The 23,733-nt window shown below is 44.0% G+C and overlaps 1 protein-coding gene across 1 annotated transcript in view; it reads right to left on the bottom strand.

Annotated features, from left to right (window-relative positions):
* LOC126471641 (protein PFC0760c-like) overlaps positions 1 to 23,733 on the bottom strand; it is a 308,363-nt gene that overhangs the window by 213,840 nt on the left and 70,790 nt on the right. The window contains exon 3 of the mRNA XM_050099876.1: positions 17,881 to 17,913. Coding sequence (XP_049955833.1) covers positions 17,881 to 17,913 — 33 coding nt within the window. The remainder of the gene's footprint in view (positions 1 to 17,880; positions 17,914 to 23,733) is intronic.

Genomic DNA, 23,733 nt, shown 5'->3' with positions numbered 1-23,733 from the left:
GGAGGAAATGGACACAGAAAGGGAACAGGAGGGGATGGACTGAGTGACGGGGTGGAGGAGATCGATAGGGGAAGGAGGACAATGAGATGGATAGAGGGAGAGGGAGGAAGAGACAGACAGAGAGATGGCGGAGGAGGAGAAGTGAGAGGGGGAGAAGTGGGAGGAGCAAATGGACAGAGAGAGGAGGAGGAGATGGACAGATGAGGAAATAGTACCTGGCCAGAGGAGGGGGGGGGAGATATATAGGCAGAGAAAGGGGGAGGACCAGATGAACAGAGAGAGAGGGAGGAGCAGGTTGACAGAGAGAATGGCAGGAGGAGACGGAAAGAGAGTAGTGGGGTGGAGGAAGTGGACAGAGAGTGCGAAGAAGAGGAGGTGGACGGACAGGGGCTGGAGGAGCATTATCATGAGAGAGGTGAGTGACGAAATGGACGGAGAAAGTAAATATAAGGAGAGAGCCGTAGAGAAGGTGAGGATGAGATGGCAAGAGAAAGGAAAGAAGAAGAGATGGACGAAGAGAGGGAAAGCGAGGAGATGAATTGAGAGAGTGGAGACGAGAATTGGAATAAGTACCGTAAAGTCCTGTGCAATGCCGAGTACTCAGTTATTCAACTTCATTTGCACGCACTATGATTTTGCGTTGAGACCTAATGTTGCTGAGAGGAACAGAAGAAGACACGAACGAATGTACTTTGATTAAAATTGGAACTGCGAGCATTCATAGGAGAAAAGACACTCAGTGAATCACTTCCATTGGACCTCTTGTTGCCACGGCAAATCAGTCATTTATCCGTGGAAATGTCGGAGATTCTATCATGTAATTGCGTAAAAAACCAAGACGGAACAGAAGACGGAGCAGACGAAGCCGCTGGCCGCAGAACTGGGGACACGTGGTGCCGACCGCTGCTCTGCTGAGTAACTGGTTGCATCAGACCGCGCGCCCAGACAGCCCAGAAAGGTTGCTGGAAGTAACCTACCGCCAATTACGACACCCTACCACCTTTGGGACGACACCAACACCTCACCAAGTATGGTCAGGAAAAGAGGCGTCGCCATGACGCACTAATGACGCCACAGTCACGTGATCAGCAGGCAGCATCACATTAAAACCCGATGCTGCCGTCATTCGTGATTCGTCAGCTGGCGAGGTCCGTGATGCTTTGCCCCAAGGAGATGACGCAACTGCTTCTGCCGCTACCAGGCCCCGAACCCCTGCGTGTTGCCTGAGTCCCTGTCCAGCGAGCCGCACCTCCCCCACCCCCTCTGACCAGCAGAGAGGACAAGTCGAGCGCCTCCGGTCCGCCCAGCTCTTGGCGTGGGTTCAACATGGGTCTCCTGCGCTACGTGGCTCGGAACGTGACGTAGCCGAGATCTACCTCACCACCGCCTTCCCTGCAGCACTACGGGCCTTATCGCGACGCCGCAATTGCGGCCGCCGTGAGCGCCTGGTCAGGGGCCAACGCACCCGGACCAATGGCATCAAGGACCATAAAAAGAAAAATGGTTCAAATGGCTCTGAGCACTATGGGACTTAACATCTATGCTCATCAGTCGGCTAGAACTTAGGACTACTTAAACCTAACTAACCTAAAGACATCACACAACACCCAGTGATCACGAGGCAGAGAAAATCCCTGACCCCGCCGGGAATCGAACCCGGGAACCCGGGCGCGGGAAGCGAGACGAGGACCATCCATTGTATATGTATCGACAGCAACCCACAGCCCGCCGCCTGCCATCCTTCCACCTCCTAGAATTTTAAATCCGGTTAACTACTTTCACTGAACGTAAACTAGAACTAAACTTTTAGCTTACGCACTACCTCTGAACTGACTCCGGAAGACTGAACTAATTCGAATGGACCCTCACAATGGCTCTTATTAACAACCTATTCTTGTAGTCAGTGACGCCAGGATGTGGCGGTCACATTGCCAAGCGGCTTGTCGTCTCTAATGGTTGTTAAATGTTTGGTAAGTAGCTAACCCTCCGGGTGATCGGTGACAGATGCTCCGCGATGAAATACTATTCATAACTCTTCTTAGCATTCCTGGTGACAGGGTCTACTGGTCAGTCCTTGGGATACAAGACATCAAATGAACAATGGGGGAGCTTCCTAACTTAGTTCACGGAAATGACAATAGCAATATTTTTTTACCCGAAGACTTTCTTGAATAATATGAAATACAAAGATTTCAATTTCTTATTCCCTGCACCTCTCCCGAAGGAGGCACGACCTCCAGTTTGAGGATGACTGCTTTAGACCATGTTAGAAGAAAAACTAAATGAGAAAAACTCTGGATTTTATAAGGAGAAAATGGAAACAAGAGACCTATTTGGATCATCCATCCTGTTTACCAGATGTAACATCATCTATTTCCACATCTAGAAAAAATTGTGACTATAAATGTTTTTCTGTCCAATGAAGAGGTTATGGTGACTACAGACGGGTAACATGCAGAACATTGATATTCGAACTTCTGGAACACAATATGCTCAGTGGAAAGTGACGGTCTAATTGCATTAATGTAATACACCTTGATGATCAAATAGTCTTTCATTACAAAACTGTCCAATTTCAATCTGCAGATCAATGAATCTAGTTCAACACTTACGTTTACAAATCTTCTAAAGCTTTTTAACGAATAAGATACAATAAAAAAGTTGTGTGACATAGAGTTTGTTACAGTTACAGAGTAACTTCTTGACGTGGAATTGTAAGTCCAATGTCGTGAATAAACATATAACAGCTTGCTGTGGTTTTATATTAAGAAATTTAAGAAACCTAAATAGTGCACCTGCACTAATAAAAAGTGCCTTCTATCCATTAAAAATGGAACTTAATAATCCACAGAAAATAAATGTTTACAAGTATAACGTGAGGATTTCAATAACGTCAAAAAACGTTAAAAGAACTATAAAACATTTTTAAAAATGTGTCTTCTCTCCTTTCTAATATTCGGAGATGAATCCACCCGCGTTATGTCTGAGGTAGGTTATGGATGTGGACCCACACAAGTTATGACAAGGGAAAGTATCAGCATACAAAATAGTCCAGTTGAGGTAGGAGTTCACAACTGGATTGCAAGTACAGGCATGATAGGAGTATCACGTCGCTGGAAGTACCACCATACAGGATCCTTTGCGTATAAAAGGTCGCTTAATAGCCACAACTGATCAGTCTTCTCCGATAGCAGAATGTGTCAAAATCGATTTCTCCAAAGTGCTAAATATCTCTCAGTTACTAAGAAAACAGAGGAGACGAATTGATGAACGCTTTGGTTTGTGGTTATTATTGGAGAACTTGGATAATCTTGTTACTGAGATCGGTAACGTAAATTACACCGAAAATGGTACACATCTTGTGCGGCTGGTCTCGGCGGAGGTTCGAGTCCTCCCTCGGGCGTGGGTATGTGTGTTTGTCCTTAGGATAATTTATGTTAAGTAGTGTGTAAGCTTAGGGACTGACGACCTTAACGGTTAAGTCCCATAAGATCTGATACACATGTGAACATTTATTTGGTACACACCTTAGTAAGAAGAATATAAATTGACTTACGCCAATTACAGAATCGTTTTGTGACAACATTATGATGGTTAAAATCTGTGATGAATGGACTGCCAGGAACATTTAGAGAGAAGAAAATTACACGTTGCAAACCTCCTGGGCTCCATACTCGAATGCAACTGGAAAACGCCCCAATAACCGGTGCAATGGGACGTACCCTCTGCCATGCACTTCACAGTAATTTGCAGAATGCAGATGAAGATGTAGATGCCGAAACAGATGTAAATGGAAGTACGTTTGTTGCCGATTAAGACATCTTTGTGAGTCATAGTGTCAAGGCGAAACTGCTATTTCTCCAACCTTAAAAAGTGGAATGAATGTTACAATGGACACTAGACAGATACAGTGTAGTGTCTATTTATTCAGGTGTGCTGCACTTGTGTGATAGTGACTTAATGTGCTGGAGATACTGAATGCAGCTACTGACTGGATATTAGACAAATTGTACGACGTGTGCCTTGCGGCCTGTGCCTACAGAATGTTTAACGGGCACTGCTACTAATTTCTAAACATCGCGTGGGTAGTGGGATGTTCCACCACCACCACCTAGGTGGTGGTGGATGTATCCCCACCATGACCTTTATTTCTTCCACAGTAAAGTTTCCTTCGATTGCAAATATGAAGGTCTCTGTGTTCACACTGTTTGCCTTTAGCTCTGTTAAAGATTTTATGTTGGGTACGGCCGGCCGGTGTGGTCGTGCGGTTCTAGGCGCTTCAGTCTGGAACCGCGTGACCGCTAAGTTCGCAGGTTCGAATCCTGCCTCGGGCATGGATGTGTGTGATGTCCTTAGGTTAGTTAGGTTTAAGTAGTTCCAAGTCCTAGGGGACTGATGACCACAGATGTTAAGTCCCATAGTGCTCAGAGCCATTTGAACCATTTTTGCTGGGTACGTCACCTAATGCAAGTTCCTTGCGTGTGCTAGATATCACCTGTGATGCACCCTACACGCATCGAGGGCTCTCACACGGTTGCCACCAAGCCACAGCAATTGCCATCTCATTGTCGGTCATTGCCTGAAGTCCCGTTTTCCCAAAAAGAATGAACATATACTTCATGGCATGCGTAGGAAGTTGATACCTCTACCATCAACAGTGCGATCCTTGCGTTGTCAGTGGACTACAATGGCGAAGGTACCTGATGACTCCACCACATTGGATTTGCAACTGTGTTGGCCTTCTGGGCTCAAGTGTAGATTATCAGTTTACTCATCGTAAGGGATTCTTCTACAGTAGTCCTTCCCAAACGCTTCGCACCACTGTAAAAATTTGGAAAAAGGAGAAAGGCAACACGATATCAGGTAGTGGGTTTCTTACCCCGACAAAGTGATAGAAAAATAATGAATTGTCCCGAAATAAAACTTAAGGGATTGTATCGACATTAAAGAACATGAATGGGGCCGTTAGAGCCGAAAAGAATACAGATAGTCTAAAGAGAACGAGTTGCAGAACGGAGGAAGAAAAGATTAATTCTGCAGTGACTCGAGGACCTATGCTCACTATACACGTACGGACGAAGAAATTTTGAGTCCACTGGGAGGATTACATGACTATATTGGTGCCGTAGTGTAGGTACTCATCCCAATAATGAAGAGCACATTCTTCATGTACAAAAAGACCCTTTGCATCGCTTTAAACACCAAAACTGCGTTGACTGCACTTGAAATCACCAAATTCAGATTCCCTAAGTCTTCAGCTGCGTTTATCAAGGAATTGCAACAGGTTATTTGTGTTGTGTGACATTAAACCCTGTTCACCACTATTTACGATTTGTATGTTTAATTCACGAAGTGAAAGTATGAGGGCTAGACACGAGATTCATAGAAGAAAGTAAGCGACCTTTCTATTATTTCAAAAGTAATCTTCATAACTGTTAATACATTTATGCCACTGCGTGACAAGACGGTCACTGACTTCATGAAAATGATTGCGGTTGTCTACTGTAATGGATGTTTCGTTCTCAGAACTTTAGTACCTTAGCTGTAATATTAGATTCCGTATAAATTTCCGCCTGACATAATTTTTATGCTTAAATTATATAGTCCACATCTAGAGATAATTTTGCACATGTATTATCACCAAAACACTATTTTCCTGATAATATAATTTTATTTTTCATATCGATCCGTATAGCAACATTGATCTTGAGCCACGAAAACTAGTAATCACAGCTATTGCCTCAAATGAGTCAGAAACCACTTTACAGTGAAAGTAATACTATTATCATATGTAAATTGCAGGTGCAGAGGGGAAGAAAGGGAAGGGATCACTGCTGTCAACTACATTGGGACACTACGCGGAATCTGCGACGACGAGTGAAAATGTGTGCCGTACCGCGATTTGTTCGCGGGATCTCCTTCTTAATAGGCAGGTGCGGTATCCACTGCTCCATCCAGGACACAGACTTTTTGAAACTGTTTGCGGACTACCTCGGCACGCCTCACGTCCGGTCCACACTCCCATCGAGCGCTACCTATCCGTAGTCACTGTCCATCTCCTCCATATTCGCTCTCTGAGATTCCCGCAGGAGGTCGCACGTATTTGTGCATCCGCATTGATCAAGGTGGATTCACTGCCCAGCTAGGCCTATCAAATTATATGAATATGGTGTCTGTTCTTCCGGACATGTCCGAAATAACAGAAACCACACATTCATATAATATTATTATGCTTTAGTTTTTTAGGAAATAAAATTTCCGTTTACATTTTATTTCTTCTAATTTTACTATCGATAATTCAATCGACAATTATGTAAGAAGTGAAGTTGGTGGTTTTTATACTGCCTAAATTTGCAACTCCAGTTATTAATTATTAGGAGCATAAATCCTTCTGTCAATAATTATTTCCACAAAACATTATGTAAATTATACTTGAAAAGTAATTTCAATTAAGATAGTCATAATAAAATTATTTTAACTACATCCAATTCTTAAGGAACTTGAAGCTATGTACGTAATACTTATAGAAATTTTAGGCGCCAAATGCGCCATAATAGTTTTAGTTGCTGCCCAGAGCGGTCAATATAACTATGGAGTTCATTGTGTCGTACTGAAATGCAGCACAACGCATTTACTTAACAAATGGTGTTCTAGAAAGTGTCAAGAATTTACGATTAAATACTGATGATGCCAAAGAGCACCAACATTCCAGTGGCTTTTACTTAAACGAAAAACCTTGGTCCTACTAATTGGGAAGCATAAACAGGAACCGACATCCTACACAATGCGACACCCATAGCACGACGCCGGCCGAAGTGGCCGTGCGGTTAAAGGCGCTGCAGTCTGGAACCGCAGGACCGCTACGGTCGCAGGTTCGAATCCTGCCTCGGGCATGGATGTTTGTGATGTCCTTAGGTTAGTTAGGTTTAACTAGTTCTAAGTTCTAGGGGACTAATGACCTCAGCAGTTGAGTCCCATAGTGCTCAGAGCCATTTCAAGCCATAGCACGACACACATTTATCTGCTAATATAATGTCTCTGCAATTACGCAACCATACAAACGTTGACAGCACTAGAATAGTTAGTTCAACGTAGGATATTTACTTTCTGTACATCTACGAACATTTTTTTGGTAAGGGATATGTAACATTAGACTACGGAACCATAGCATGGGGAGAGATCGAGACTGTATGGACCATGTGTAACACCTCCCCAGCGAAAATTTTGCAGCGTAGCCGAAACAATCTTGGTAACATATAGGCAGGAACTATCCTGCAACAAACTGATGCCGTCCGTCAACATTCCTGTGCGTCTGAACTTGACGGCGCGCTGCAGTTTCTTCAGTCTGTCAATGTGCCGCTGTGCGTTAATTGTGGTGCCGTGTTTCAGAGTGTCAACGAGCAGCGGGACCTTGCAGTCAAAGAAAAAGCTATCAAACAAAACGCCATAATTACTTTCCTGGAGCTGGCGTACACGACCTTGGTTTTTTTGGGGGGGGGGGTTTCGGGGGGGGGGGGGGGGGTTAAATTCATGTGCTTCCAGTGTTGGTTCTGACGGTTACCCTCTGGCTCAAGATGATGGACACCATGCTTCATCTCTCTTGATAATGCGGAGCAGGGAACGATATAAGTCATTCTTCATCGTGACACTTCTCCACGTGCTGCAGTGATGTAGACTTCCTGTTTAACTTCCGCTCCTCCGTCAGCCTGTGGGGGAACTTCAAATACTATGTCATGAGCGATACCGTGACTGATCCCCAGCAAGAGCCGAATGCCTTCCACCTCCCGCCGTCGGTCATTTATGACAGCAGGATTCACTGCAGTAATGAGAGAAGCGGTAATGAAACGATGAGCCTGTCCTGGCTGACTGCTGTGTTTCAATGACACCCGACCTTCCCGAAATCGACTGATTTAAGGAAATCGTAACATAGCATTCTTTGCTTTGGAGAATATATCTCACAATGAAAAGTTAATATTTTATAACAACCTTCATTCTGGATTTAGAATAATTTGTACAGAATTGCAGAATACGTAAGTCAACAGAAAAACCGAGAAATCGAACTCCTTGAGTGGAAACATCGATGTCTCGTCGAGCTGCAAAAGTAGAGAAGTCAGTATCTTTGCGGATATCAGATGGACCATTTCGTTAATTGGGGTCTTGCATCGCAGACCTTTAATATCTAGTAAGGAAGAAGGACGAATCCTCGCTCTGTCACATGGAAGGAGTTTATGGCAAAGGCACTCCGTTTTCCTTATATTCCGCAAGTAAGTAACTATAAACCTAATCTTAAGAACATTTTGACTTATACTGATTTCCAAAGTAGTCGTTTTGTCTGTGTCTGGTTGAAACGGATTATCGAAAGTATCGTACCATCGTAAAACGCTTTGGATGATTTTCATTCGGCAATAAACATTCCGAAATAAGTTTGGGTATTCAACTGCAAAAAAAAAAAAAAAAATGAACGATTGAATTCAAATGTTACCACCCTCAGGAGCTGGTGCACAAGCTGTTGCTTCTTCAGATGTTGTGAAGTGGCATGTAATGTACAACAGTTCAAATCACTTGTAAATTGGCTTATACCCTGCAATAGTAGAAACTCTTGGTGCTTTAAAATGGCGTAATTCCAAAACTGCAATAGCATATTGCAGATTGGTAGACTATACAGAGCGAACAAGAATTTCACCGACAAACTTTCAGAGATGGTGGTATGGGACAAATCAAGAAAAATATGCAATAAACATGGCCTCTTAAATGCATAACTTAAGACCTATGAGCATTGTTTCATCTTCGATACCGTGAAACACATTTTTTACTGTAAGCTCTTTGCTTCCCATATTCTGGGTGAAAACAATGGACAAAATTGACCATCAGAAGAGATGTATTTCGCAATTATGAGAATGAAGAAGTGTTTACACCTGTTCAGGTATACACTTGAGAGACGCTGATATGAACATCAAAAAAGTACAGAATACTGTATTGAACAATCGGCCATTGAAGGTGTTTAACGTAGCTGACGCGACAAGCAGATTAGTAAAAACAGTATGCTGCGTTTTAGGTGAAGAATTAACTGTGTAATGTGTTTCGAGAATGACAGCTACCGCATTCGTTGATGCTGACCAAATGAAGTGCGAAAATGAATATCTCAATAAAGTTGAGAGCGTTAAAAGAGCTGACTCATATGGGCGATGTGTTACGATTGATGAGTCATGGGCCATCACATCGCGCCAGAAACGAAACAGAAAACAGCAGAGTAGATACGATCAGTTTTTTCCTCAATGAGACAGGGATTCTTCTTGTTTATTGTCTCGCTAACGGTAAAACAGCAACTGATTAATACTACACACGTTTCTTTGGTTAACTACAGGAAGAAATATCCTTTCGAATAAGATTGGTCTGCCCGGGAAAGCAGACTCATCATTCCGTGGCACGATTCATCCGCCTTCAAAGTTTCTTTTATATTGGCAAAACTAAGCGATTACAAGTACGAATTCTTTGTAAATCCGCCATTGTCATCAAATTAGATACCAACTGACATTCATCTATCCCACGTCACAAAATCTGCGATTGCAAAAGATTTTTAATCCACTGAACAGGTTATGACAGTAAATGATGTGTGTGGTGCAGAGCATTCAGAATCTTACATGAAGTATGGAATCTATTCATTGGAGAAATGATGGAAGATGTGTACGGACCTAAAAGAGATCTACACTCGAAAACCTTTTTCACCCGTTCTTTTACTGCCAGACAAGGAATTTTATCCTTGTCCTGGTATAGACATCCTACAGGTACAAGAACAGGCATGGCACAGAGAAGGCACCATAGATGTTTCACAACAAGGACCATTGTAATACAAAAACGACCGTCCTTGGCACTTAATTTTCTGTTAGTAAGTGCCTATGATATAAATTATTTTGATTCGAAGTACGGTACCATTACTTCTTTTCAGTTACACGTTCATATCCTCCTGCCATTGGTGACCGAAAATAATTACAGCACCCCAGTAAGACTTGATTCAATCATTTAGTTGTACAAACTACATGAAAAAATAGTAAACAAGAAACAGACACAGGTAACACTACAACACAGCCATCGATCCCCCAATGTGGCATTGGTACAGGGTGTTTAAAAAATGACCGGTATATTTGAAACGGCAATAAAAACTAAACGAGCAGCGATAGAAATACACCGTTTGTTGCAATATGCTTGTGACAACAGTACATTTTCAGGCGAACAAACTTTCGAAATTACAGTAGTTACAATTTTCAACAACAGATGGCGCTGCAAGTGATGTGAAAGATATAGAAGACAACGCAGTCTGTGGGTGCGCCATTCTGTACGTCGTCTTTCTGCTGTAAGCGTGTGCTGTTCACAACGGGCAAGTGTGCTGTAGACAACATGGTTTATTCCTTAGAACAGAGGATTTTTCTGGTGTTGGAATTCCACCGTCTAGAACACAGTGTTGTTGCAACAAGACGAAGTTTACAACGGAGGTTTAATGTAACCAAAGGACCGAAAAGCGATACAATAAAGGATCTGTTTGAAAAATTTCAACGGACTGGGAACGTGACGGATGAACGTGCTGGAAAGGTAGGGCGACCGCGTACGGCAACCACAGAGGGCAATGCGCAGCTAGTGCAGCAGGTGATCCAACAGCGGCGTCGGGTTTCCGTTCGCCATGTTGCAGCTGCGGTCCAAATGACGCCTACGTCCACGTATCGTCTCATGTGCCAGAGTTCACACCTCTATCCATACAAAATTCAAACGCGGCAACCCCTCAGCGCCGCTAACGATATAGTGCACAGGATTGATGACGGCGATATGCGTGTGGGCAGCATTTGGTTTACTGACGAAGCTTATTTTTACCTGGACGGCTTCGTCAATGAACAGAACTGGCGCATATGGGGGACCGAAAAGCCCCATGTTGCAGTCCCATCGTCCCTGCATCCTCAAAAAGTACTGGTCTGGGCCGCCATTTCTTCCAAAGGAATCATTGGCCCATTTTTCAGATCCGAAACGATTACTGCATCACGCTATCTGGACATTCTTCGTGAATTTGTGGCGGTACAAACTGCCTTAGACGACACTGCGAACACCTCGTGGTTTATGCAAGATGGTGCCCGGCCACATCGCACGGCCGACGTCTTTAATTTCCTGAATGAATATTTCGATGATCGTGTGATTGCTTTGGGCTATCCGAAACATACAGGAGGCGGCGTGGATTGGCCTCCCTATTCGCTAGACATGAACCCCTGTGACTTCTTTCTGTGGGGACACTTGAAAGACTAGGTGTACCGCCAGAATCCAGAAACAATTGAACAGCTGAAGCAGTACATCTCATCTGCATGTGAAGCCATTCCGCCAGACACGTTGTCAAAGGTTTCGGGTAATTTCATTCAGAGACTACGCCATATTATTGCTACGCATGGAGGATATGTGGAAAATATCGTACTATAGAGTTTCCCAGACCGCAGCGCCATCTGTTGTTGAAAATTGTAACTACTGTAATTTCGAAACTTTGTCTGCCTGAAAATGTACTGTTGTCCTAAGCATATTGCAACAAACGGTGTATTTCTATCGCTGCTCGTTTAGTTTTTATTGACGTTTCAAATATACCGGTCATTTTTGAAACACCCTGTATTTCAAGGTACTATCTGCCCGTCAGGTTGCCTACGCGCAGGGCTTGTATAGATGCAGGGGAAGTTAACCTCGACCTTGAATGCAGCCGGCCGGTGTGGCCGTGCGGTTCTAGACGCTTCAGTCTGGAACCGCGTGACCGCTACGGTCGCAGGTTCGAATCCTTCCTCGGGCATGTGTGTGTGTGTGTGTGTGTGTGTGTGTGTGTGTGTGTGTGTGTGTGTGTGTGTGTGTGTCCTTAGGATAATTTAGGTTAAGTAGTGTAGGGACTGATGACCTTAGCAGTTAAATCCCATAAGATTTCACACACACATTTGAACATTTTTTGAGTATCCTAACGCTCCATTTTTCCGACATTTTCCCCAATATTATGGAAGCAATTACGTAAAGTAGTACCTGCATACACGAAAAACTCGAATGGAGCCACAAACCAATAATTTTCCACATCTACGTTGTAGTAGAGTGTCACAAGGCAGGAAGTCACATACAAGCGATTCTGTACATGCTGAACGAGCATTTTGCTTGTTCCGACAAGTCTCATATCCAATTATCGTAACAAGTCAAACATGTCGATTATCCATCGACAGACATGGGCACAGTAGCGTAAAATACACATGTCGACGACAATAAACAACGTTACTATTGTGTCGAAAATCAAACAAGAGTCAGTAAAATAATGTTGTTCGATACAGTTCCGCACTGTCGCCTGACAAACAAAGTAAGAGCCTACGGAATATCAGACCAGCTGTGTGGCTGGATTGATGAGTTTTTAGCAAACAGAACACAGCATGTTATCAACGGAGAGACGTCTACAGACGTTAAAGTAACCTCTGGCGTGCCACAGGGGAGTGTTATGGGACCATTGCTTTTCACAATATATATAAATGACCTAGTAGATAGTGTCGGAAGTCCCATGCGGCTTTTCGCGGATGATGCTGTAGTATACAGAGAAGTTGCAGCATTAGAAAATTGTAGCGAAATGCAGGAACATCTGCAGCGGATAGGCACTTGGTGCAGGGAGTGGCAACTGACCCTTAACATAGACAAATGTAATGTATTGCGAATACATAGAAAGAAGGATCCTTCATTGTATGATTATATGATAGCGGGACAAACACTGGTAGCAGTTACTTCTGTAAAATATCTGGGAGTATACGTGCGGAACGATTTGAAGTGGAATGATCATATAAAATTAATTGTTGGTAAGGCGGGTACCAGGTTGAGATTCATTGGGAGAGTCCTTAGAAAATGTAGCCCATCAACATAGGAGGTGGCTTACAAAACACTCGTTCGACCTATACTTGAGTATTGCTCATCAGCGTGGGATCCGTACCAGATCGTGTTGACGCAGGAGATAGAGAAGATCCAAAGAAGAGCGGCGCGTTTAGTCACAGGGTTATTTGGTAACCGTGAAAGCGTTACGGAGATGTTTAAGAAACTCAAGTGGCAGACTCTGCATGAGAGGCGCTCTGCATCGCGGTGTAGCTTGCTGTCCAGGTTTCGAGAGGGTGCGTTTCTGGATGAGGTATCGAATATATTGCTTCCCCCTACTTATACCTCCCGAGGAGATCACGAATGTAAAATTAGAGAGATTAGAGCGCGCACGGAGGCATTCAGACAGTCGTTCTTCCCGCGAACCATACGCGACTGGAACAGGAAAGGGAGGTAATGACAGTGGCATGTAAAGTGCCCTCCGCCACACACCGTTGGGTGGCTTGCGGAGTATAAATGTAGATGTAGATGTAAAACTGTCTGATTTCTATATAGGACGTAACAGAATCATTAGCGACCGCATGGAACACTAAGCTGATAGGGGCACTCAAGTGCAAGACCTGAATACAGTATGTATAACAACAAGTAAGGAAACCTGATATGGGTGAAAGTCTACAAAGGTAAAAGTGAGGGGGAGGGGCAAATAATAAGATGCTTGGGTGGAAAAAAATGTTCTTGAACCACCCCGGATTATATGCTACTAATGACAACTGAAATTAATCACAAAAACAAACGTTTTCAAACAGTAGATAGCTTGCGTCATCTGTCTTGCTTGAGCGAAATATTGTGGGAGAGGCTTCAGTTAATCCTGAAAATTCAGTAGCACTCTCTGTGGGCCGCGAAGTATCGATGTCACATATTTAGTATCTAGAAGTTAAATACAATTAGCAATTGTGCTCATTTGTATTTTGAGAACCGATTTTATATATTTAGATGAATTTAATCCTGGCTACGCTCGTTTGCTAACCTATGATTTATTTCAGTAGTGCTAATAATCAAGCTGACTGTATTTTAACAAGGAATACAGAAAATTTAAATGAGGAAATATTGAATTTCAAACTCAATTGTGGTTACTAAGTGTGTTTTGCACTTGAAATCTTACATGTAATACCATTTTCGATATCTGAAATTATACACTACTCGCCATTAAAATTGCTACACCACGAAAATGACATGCTACAGACGCGAAATTTAACCGACAGGAAGAAGATGATGTGAGATGCAAATGATTAGCTTTTCAGAGCATTCACACAACGTTGGCGCCAGTGGCGACACCTATAACGTGCTAACATGAGGAAAGTTTCCAACCGATTTCTCATCCACAAACAGCAGCTGACCGGCGTTGCCTGGTGAAACGTTGTTGTTATGCCTCGTGTAAGGAGGAGAAATGCGTACCATCACGTTTCCGACTTTGGTAAAAGTCGCCTATCGCGATTGTGGCTTATCGTATCGCGACATAGCTGCTCGCGTTGGTCGATATCCAATGACTGTTAGCAGAATATGGAATCGGTGGGTTCAGGAGGGTAATACGGAACGCCGTGCTGGATCCCAACGGCCACGTATCACTAGCAGTCGAGATGATAGGCATCTTATCCGCATGGCTGTAACAGATCGTGCAGCCACGTCTCGATCCCTGAGTCAACAAATGGGGACGTTTGCAAGACAACAACCATCTGCACGAACACTTCGACGACGTTTGCAGCAGCATGGACTATCAGCTCTGAGACCATGGCTGCGGGTACCCTTGATGCTGCATAACAGACAGGAGCGCCTGCGATGGTGTACTCAACGACGAACCTGGGTGCACGAATGTCAAAACGTCATTTTTTCGGATGAATCCAGGTTCTGTTTACAGCATCATGATGGTTGCATCCGTGTTTGGCGACATCGCAGTGAACGCACATTGTGTGTGTGTACGCAAAAGGAAATAAAGCTTCACACAAACAATTACTGGATTACTTTGAAGGAGATATCTTGTGCAAGGGGTAATGTTTCAATTTAATTTATTTGTAGAAACCACATACTGCTAGGGCTGTATCATTTTAGTTTTATGTGGAGATTAATTGATGGGGCAGGGGTGGAGAGGGGAGGGGACAGGTGGTAAGGGAAGGAGTGGGAGGACGAGAGCCTAATTGCATAATGCTTTTAAGGTCAATGGTGAAAGGTCATTGACCTGACCCTGCATATAGACAAGCCTCTGCCCCTGCTTGTAGGCAGCCCTACAGGCATAGGGCCAAGTGTACCAGACAATACCTTGATACACTATCTGTGAACCTTTGTAAAGTGGCAAGAGTTGTTCCTGAAAAACTACAGTTTGGACAGGAGCAAACCTATGGCTACATCTTTATAATGTATGTTTGTATGAACGATACAGAGACTGGTCCGTTTCATCTGCAGGAAAGCGCGTTGTATGGCAGAAAATACAGGGTCTTTAATAAAATTCATCTGATTTCACAAGATGTGATTTTTTAGAAATGTTCAGATGCACGCGAAAACATCCAGACGACAGTAAACTCGTACCATACTTTTGCGGCATGTTTAGAGTTAATTCATTCACTGGCGCTGCTATGAAGCGTTGCAGTTCACTCAAAGTTCTTAGAGGGGAAGAAGGGATACAGAGTGTTTCATAAAAGCCCATGCTCCTCTCCCCCCATAAACAAACACTCCGTCAGTTCCGACGACCCTGAAGGATAATGGTGCAATGCGATATTTTTACGCATCCTACCACCAGTCCACTGTTGGAATAGAGCATTGTTAAGAATTACACGCAGCACAGTTTTAACTGGATTCCACCCGTTGAAGCGGAGAACGCTTGGCGCTATATCGACTCGACGCACACCGGGACGATGAACGAACGAGAGAGTGCACTAGCTGCACTATGGAGGCTCCTATCGGCAACTCCAAGAATCGGTAACTTACAAGTGGCGCGCCAATGTAAACGTTTAATTTCGATGCCTAAGTTAAGAGACATCCCACAGTTTCTACCTTCATTCCTGTAGAAGATATAGCTTTGTGAAATTGAGTGACTCACTCTGATACGCCATGTGTTGTTCGAATGTAATCAAAAATAAGAAAAGGAATGTCAGAGTTTTAACGTATCGTTGAGACGGTACGAGCAGTTGTACATTTTGGGGCGTATTCAGAAGGAGATAAGACACCTGGATGCCTCCAGAAATCACTCTGTTATTGAGCCGACTCGATTGAGGGACCCTTGGAAAACCTGAGTCAAGGATTTGGACCCCAATTCTCCAGAATACTAGACTCTTTCCCTATACACCATCACCACTTTGCCGACATTATCAGAGTTTTAAGGAAGAAGTGACAGAAACCAATTTTCACACAGAAATATATCTTACTGGAAATAATTCCTCTTGTATAAGGATATTTATCGGCAAGTACATCTCATGGTTCAACTGGCAGATGGTGGAAGTGAAAGCTTAAATTGTGAGACGCGAACTGAAGCTAGGTGAATAAATTTTGCATGAGATATAGAGAGGGAAAGGAAGCAAATTATAATCTATTGCCAGTTCCATATATGGTTACGACGTTCTTCTAAATTTTTTTTTTTTCTTTATTGAGTTTCGATTCCCCCCGGAAGGAGGCAGGCTGGCAGCAGCTTAGTATGCCGCTCTTCAGTCTACAGAATTTGTTTAAAAAAGATTAAGTCAATAAATAATAAACACAGGCGATAAATTCGGAGACTTAAATGGTAACATGGCAGAAAATCGTGGAACTTAAAACACAGAACAAAGGGATCATGATGCTAATAAAATACGTATGAAGCAGACAGGTAAAATAATAGACAGACAATTAAAAAACACGGTGACAGTCTGGTTACTGTTCGCAAGACACATAAAAATCACACCCAGCGACAGCACGATTTCTGTTCGAAACACTTTGGAAAGATGAACAACACTGAACATTCACTTGAACACTAGACTAAAAAGTTGGCAAATATGACATACCACAGCTGAGGGCAGACGGGGGGAACCTGGACAGATTATGGGAAAGAAAAAGGAAAAAGGTTGGGGGGGATGGAGAGGAAAAACGAAGGAGGGGAGGGGGGAAGGAGCCGATGGAGGACGAGGACCCATAAGAGGGGCAGACATGACAGGGATTGGGGAAAGGCAGAGGAAGGGAATACAAAAGGACTCGCGGGGAGGGGGGAGAAGGGATGCAGGGAGAGGTTAGGTGGGGAGAAAAGAGGATGGAAGGGGGGCAAGAGGTAGCCCAGGGAAAGGACAGAGGAAAGGAGGTGGGGGGGTGAGGATCAGAGTTGATAGGAGGGATAAATGGAGGGAGAGAGGGCATCATCCGGGAGGGGAAGTTGACAGAAGCCACCTTGGGAAAGGAGATGAAGGGTGTAGAGATGGAGGGTAGGGGGGACACAACAGTAAAGGCGTGGCAAAGGGCAGGGATGGGAGAGGAGTGGAGCAACTAGGGGGTGAGGAGGATCAAGATGGCGGGAGGTGTAGAGTATGCAGATATGTTCAAGGTATAGGAGCAGATAGGGGAAAGGAATGAGGTCATAAAGGATCCGCATGGGGGACGGGAGGAGTATACGGGAGGTGAGGCGGAGTGCATGGTGCTCGAGGATCTGGACGGACTTATAGAATTGGGGGGGGGGGGGGGGCAATATCCAGGTGGGACTGGCATAACGGAGGATGGGATGGATTAAGGATTTGTAGGTGTGGAGGATGGTAGAGGGGTGCAACCCCCATGTCCAGCCAGATAGGAGTTTGAGGAGTCGGAGGTGGTTGTGGGCTTTGGACTGGATGGTGCGGAGATGAGGGATCCAGGTGAGATGACGGTCAATGGTGAGGCCAAGGTAGATGAGGGTGGGGGAGAGGTGGACAGGACGGGCGCAGATGGTAAGGGAGATATCCAGGAGCCGGAAAGAGCGAGTGGTACAACCTACGATGATTGCCTGTCTTCTAAAAGCTAATTTTAAGACTTTAATATCTTCATACTTACCACACCTTGGCGGAGCACCGGCTTCGTCATGAGCTGAAATCACAAAGATGATGCAAATCAGTAACAGTACAGAAAGTGTAGCAATACATACGCAATTATTCCTGTTCAAGACAGCTATGAAATAAAATAACAAGACACAAACAGTTAATGTCATATGTAGGATGGATACATTTGGGCTATAGCGAACAAATTAATCGAATAATTTCCTCTACCTCACTGAAAAACTGCACACAGAAATTATGCGGTAAATTCAGGATTGATAAACAACTTCCTTCCGTTATAAAAACTGTTTCCATTTGTTTACTTACAGCCCCACCAAGTTACGATGCCCCAAGTATTGTGTAATAGACTCGATCATCAATATGGAGAAAAAGTGTGGGATTCATTGTGGGGCATTGTGGAACATTCTCGCTTCAGCCCATATAGTTTCATGAAGTACCGATAGGTGGCAGCGCTATACGTAGCCGTCAAAACGGCGTCTGTAGCGGAGGTGCGTTCCAAGCAGAGAACTGGTGGCGGAAAACCGGAGAACCGTAGATTTTCATAGGTGCTTGTAGAATGTCTACGGGGACCTGACCGCCAACAAAAGCATGTTGAAAAGGCATGTGTCATCACCGCAACAAGGCCACGCAAACCCGTCTGAGTGCCGCGAGGGGTATCCGCTCGGTCTAGGGCGTCTTGTCACGATCCGCGAGGCTCCCCCCGTCGGAGGTTCGAGTCCTCCCTCGGGCATGTGTGTGTGTGTGTGTGTGTGTGTGTGTGTGTGTGTGTGTGTGTGTGTGTGTGTGTGTGTGTCGTCCTTAGCGTAATTGATTTTATGTTAAATTAAGTAGTACGTAAGCTTAGGAACCGATGACCTCTGCAGTTTGGTCCCATAAGACGGTACCACAAATTTCCACATTTCCTACCCGTCTGATCTCCCGTATGCCCGCCGGTGGCACACAGCTGTGACTCCTGCAATGTTCAGCGTGTACGTCGCCACAAAAATGCAAACGTACTTCACCTTCGCATCAGCCTGATTCATAATCAGGTGCATAATATTGTGTTTTAATTTGCGTTCAGACCTTTTTTTTACATTGAATTTTCATTATTGCTCTCTTGTGCATTTTATGTCACTGTTCTACTGACTATTGTACATAACGTTGATTGTCTTGTGTTGTCATTTTGGGTTTTTCTTTTCGTATGATGCTATTTGCATTTTTGTTCTTCAGCTATTGCTATACTTATTGTATTATGTATGGCGTTTGCCCTGTCATGTTTTGTATTTCACTAAAAGGCCATTTGCTTATTTGTCACTATGTTGTAACATAGTGTTGTTTGTAATTCTGCTCCAACGTCATTGTCATTACTGCCACCGGTTGCCTGTTGTTTGTCGCTACGTTGGTGCCAAATAGACTCGACGCACACTAGGACGATGAACGAACGAGAGAGCGCACTAGCTGCACTATGGAGGCCCCCGTCGGTAACTCCAAGAATCGGCAATACACAAGTGGCGCTAATGTGAACTTTGAATTTCGATGCCTAAATTAAGAGACAGTTTCTACCTTCATTCGTGTAGAAGATAGAGCCTTGTGAAATTTAGTGAATCTCTCTTACTTTAAGAGTGTGTTTGAATGCCAACTTCGTAATTTTGTTCTGTTTTTTTTCCACTTATGTTCTGTGGCACTTAATGAGCGTTGTCGGCTGTATGGTCCTTGTAACCCAAAGCCAAAGTAAAGAAATAGAAAAAAGAAACTTCTCTTTTTCCATGACAACGCAAGGCCTCTCACAAGTCTGCGCACCCGAGAGGAGCTCATAAAATTTCAGTGTACTGTTCTGTTTCATCCACCCTGTAGTCCCGATCTCGCACCTTCCGACTTCCATCATCCGCCAGAAGCAGTACGTGGATGATGGGGAGGTTACTGATGGAGCATACGATGGCTCTGACCTCAACCAGCAGAGTGGTAACATGTGGGCATGCAGGTCCTCCTAGGAAGGTGACATAAGGTCGTTGCATTGAACGGAGATTGTGTTGAAAAATAGGGTTTTGTAGTCCAAAGATTAGGAAATAAAATGGTGCATTGGAATCCTGAATAAAACCAACATGCTTTGAGGAAAAAAAGTGTTGCCTTACTTAATGAACACTCCTCCCACACTATGCAACACAATTACACAATTCCTAGATGCTGAGACGGTCTCTAATTGCGGCGTAGAAGTTGGAAATTTGGCTAAAAGGTACCTACAAGCTTCCTCTTAAAGTGCAAACTTCACGCAAACTGTGAAATGCTTTAATGATGTCACATGGGCACCAAATGCCACAGTTCTACCTAACCCCGCAGTGGACATGTCACACGATGAGACTGTCGTCACACCCCGCTCTTACCCACATTTCATCCCTTATTTTGACGCCTCCACTGTGGAGGTCAGAACCGCAACGTTCTTCGTTGATATCACGCGGTTTTCTTATGCGTGGCCGAGAAAAACATTTCATTCACACCGTCGCTCAGAATCGACATTTAAGGGCCAGAAGGGTGAGCATAAAAGGTGTCAATGAAATCACCCCATTTCTTTGGGGCGCTGGTTCCCACAAATTTCGCGGTCGAAAACGATAGTTCACAGTGCAGTGAGCAAGAGGACGTCGCTCTTGACTGTTTTTGCACTGCTGACACGACACTCCTGGGACGATTTAGCCCTTCTCTATGGACATCGTAGGCCAGGAAACCCATTAACGTGATCGCACCTCATTTTAGAGCAGTCGACGGAAATTTTTGCTCTGATGTAAAGGACAGAATCGCTAGGGACCATTCAAAACTATTCGAAGAAATATGAAGTTGATTCGAAGCAGAAAGGATGTTTTTTACTTTTCCAGTCCTGTTTTGCATCATACCGTGAACTGATTAGGGAATGATACGATTTTGACACATGCATGTATAAAACGACAAAGGGTCCATCGAAGACCACCCATTTCAGCAACACCGTCGGTGCCACCTGCCCACCTTTGCTGAAAACTTTAAAAATGTACCTGTATATGGACAAACTGTAACACGAGTCCTGGGTGCCTGCAGGCAGGCAATCGCCTTACACCTCTCTCGTTCTGCGTGCCTTCTACCAGGCAAAAGAACTGCAATGTAACCTACCTGCAGGCACCTAGAAATTTTGTCATAGTTTTTCTGTGTGTATTACATTTTTAAAGTGCTCAACAAAGGCGGGCAGGTGACACCAACGGTGTTGCCAAACTAAGTGGTCTTAGACCAGCGGTCGTCAAACTATGGCTCGCAGGCTGCATTCGGCCGTATTTTATAATACGCATTTAGCAGCTAACAGCCAGATCTAAAAAAAGTGCGCTAACGTTAAGCACTTCTTAAGAGTGTAGTTTTCCTGCCCAGTAACAAACAAGAATACTTACAGAGTTGGTAAAATTTTAAGATGTGCTTAATTTTACCAGATGCTGGTGAATTCGGTTGTGAGATAAGTAAAACTGGCCTCCTGCCTCAGTGGAAGTGGAGTACACTGCTCAGCCACTGCGGGGTTACAGGATGTTGTATTGTTTATTTACCATTACTGACAACACACGGGTGTGCGCAACTCGTACCGACTAGCCAATATCATAAATTTTGACACAGAAGTAATATGGATTTGTGAATGTGCATTACAGAATCGGTCATTTTCAAATGGGGTACTTATTTGTAGTAAATAACATTAAATGAATAAATTTTTGCAAATAAGATTAAATGAGTTAAGGCCATTTTAATAAAATGCTTTGAGTAGAAGATAACTGCCATTCCATTTATCAAACTTTATAAGGACAAATATTACTATTATTCCAAATCATTCGCACATATGGTGAAACCAACAATCCTTCACAATGCAACTATAGTGCCACAACTGTCAGATTGCTCAAACTCTCAGCCGTCTAAAACAAATAACTGGCAACACAAAATGTTCCTAATGGTACCTGTGGTATCACATAAACACCTACTTCAAATGGTTCAAATGGCTCTGAGCACTATGGGACTTAACTTCTGAGGCCATCAGTCCCCTAGAACTTAGAACTACTTAAACCTAACTAACCTAAGGACATCACTCACATCCATGCCCGAGGCAGGATTCGAACCTGCGACCGTAGCGGTCGCGCGGTTCCAGACTGTAGCGCCTAGAACCGCTCGGCCACTTCGGCCGGCTAGACACCTAGGCATGGGTGCCAAAGTTTGCAAGTGAATTAAGAGTTTCCATCACACGCCGATAGCAGTCATGCACGATTCGGTAGACCCAATGGTGCACGCCCGTACCATGACTGCCCTCTACCGCCGCAATACAGGACGGCCTCTGCGCTGTATGACACTATGCAGACACCACCTACTCGCGGCTTCGGAACCATTGTTTGTGCTTAATTCAGGGAGCCTCATCCTTCTTGACATCGAGAGCAGAATTGGATTTCTTGCGGCATTATTTGTAAGGAGACTTCTTCTTCATTCATTTGGGGAAATTCAAGTTAATTGAATCTTCTGTTCACTCTTTCAACTTATTCGCTAATCGTTTCTGCTCCCGTCAAGCTCTCTTACGACGATAGTTACTGCTCCACTCTGCAGTTCACCGCTCCTTGCCACTGCGTATGAAGACCTGCACAACACTACTGTCATGTATCGATCAGTACTTTGGGGCTGCTGGCTGACTTCTTGTGTGTCTGTTGGACAATAATACTGTCAATAGTAAAAGGGCGCAAATGGCTCTGAGCACTATGGGACTTAACATCTGAGGTCATCAGTCCCCTATACTTAGAACTACTTAAACCTAACTAACCGAAGGATATCACACATCCAAAAGGACATCACACACATCCATGCCCGAGGTAGGATTCGAACCTGCGACCGTAGCAGCAGCGCTGTTCCGGACTGAAGCGCCTAGCACCGCTCGGTCACAACGGCCAGCGGTGTCAATAGTAAAAGTGACCAATTATTATAGAAGTGCACTTTCTGAGCGCTATTCGAATTACAGACACCTTTGTGGTTAAAGTTTTATTTAAAAAATTTTCGATGTTCTTACCAACGTGTAAATGCCTTAGCATGGGCAGAGAAGTTTACTCAACGTGTTGTAGATGTTCATTAAAACTGCAATGCGTTTAACATCATACTGCACTTGACAGTTAAGAACACGTGTTGTCTGTATCTCACAGGCCCAGTCACATCTAGCGGTGTAGCATACGAATTATGCATAGGTGCCACCTGATTGACACGCTCTCTGCTACAGCTGTCCGTATGCCGCTACAGGTGGCAACGCACTGCGTCCCTTTCGTTGGTTGGCAGGAAGAAAGTAATTTTAATGGCACTCTAAGGAGAATATCATCTCATCTGATCGTCGAGGATTCTGAATTTAGAAGATGCAATATGGATTGCACGTATTTGAACAGATGCAAATGTGGACGAGAAAGCCAAGAAAGTATCTTACAACACCGAAATTAAATAATTTTATACTTACAATTACCAGTAAAGAATAAATAGTTACCAATTACAATTAATGGTTGTACCTAACTCCGGTCACTGAATCAAATATATACCGGAGACATTACAGCAGGCGTGTGAAAAGTTGGCTGGTTACCTCAGAGACGAAACTGGGTGCAGAGGCAGATATATTTGGCGTTACTGGGTGAAGGGGTTTGACAGAGGGAAGGTTTTCTTGTTTATCTTCCAATGCTGACAAATCATATGCCCCTGCGCCTCGTAGTGGTCAGCTATTGTATGGATTTCAAACGGAAATAGCTTGGTTTTGACGTTCTGTCAAAATGTCCCTTCGTTATGTGTGGCAACTTTACAGTAATGGTTCTGACCAGGAGTACACTCACGCAGTGAAGTATAGACTCATGACCGACCCTTTATT

The sequence above is a fragment of the Schistocerca serialis genome, chromosome 3, assembly GCF_023864345.2.
Source record: "Schistocerca serialis cubense isolate TAMUIC-IGC-003099 chromosome 3, iqSchSeri2.2, whole genome shotgun sequence".
In the NCBI taxonomy this organism is placed as follows: Eukaryota; Metazoa; Arthropoda; class Insecta; order Orthoptera; family Acrididae; genus Schistocerca; species Schistocerca serialis.
Note: the sequence above shows the minus strand (reverse complement) of the source record. Positions and strands in the feature narration are given on the sequence as shown.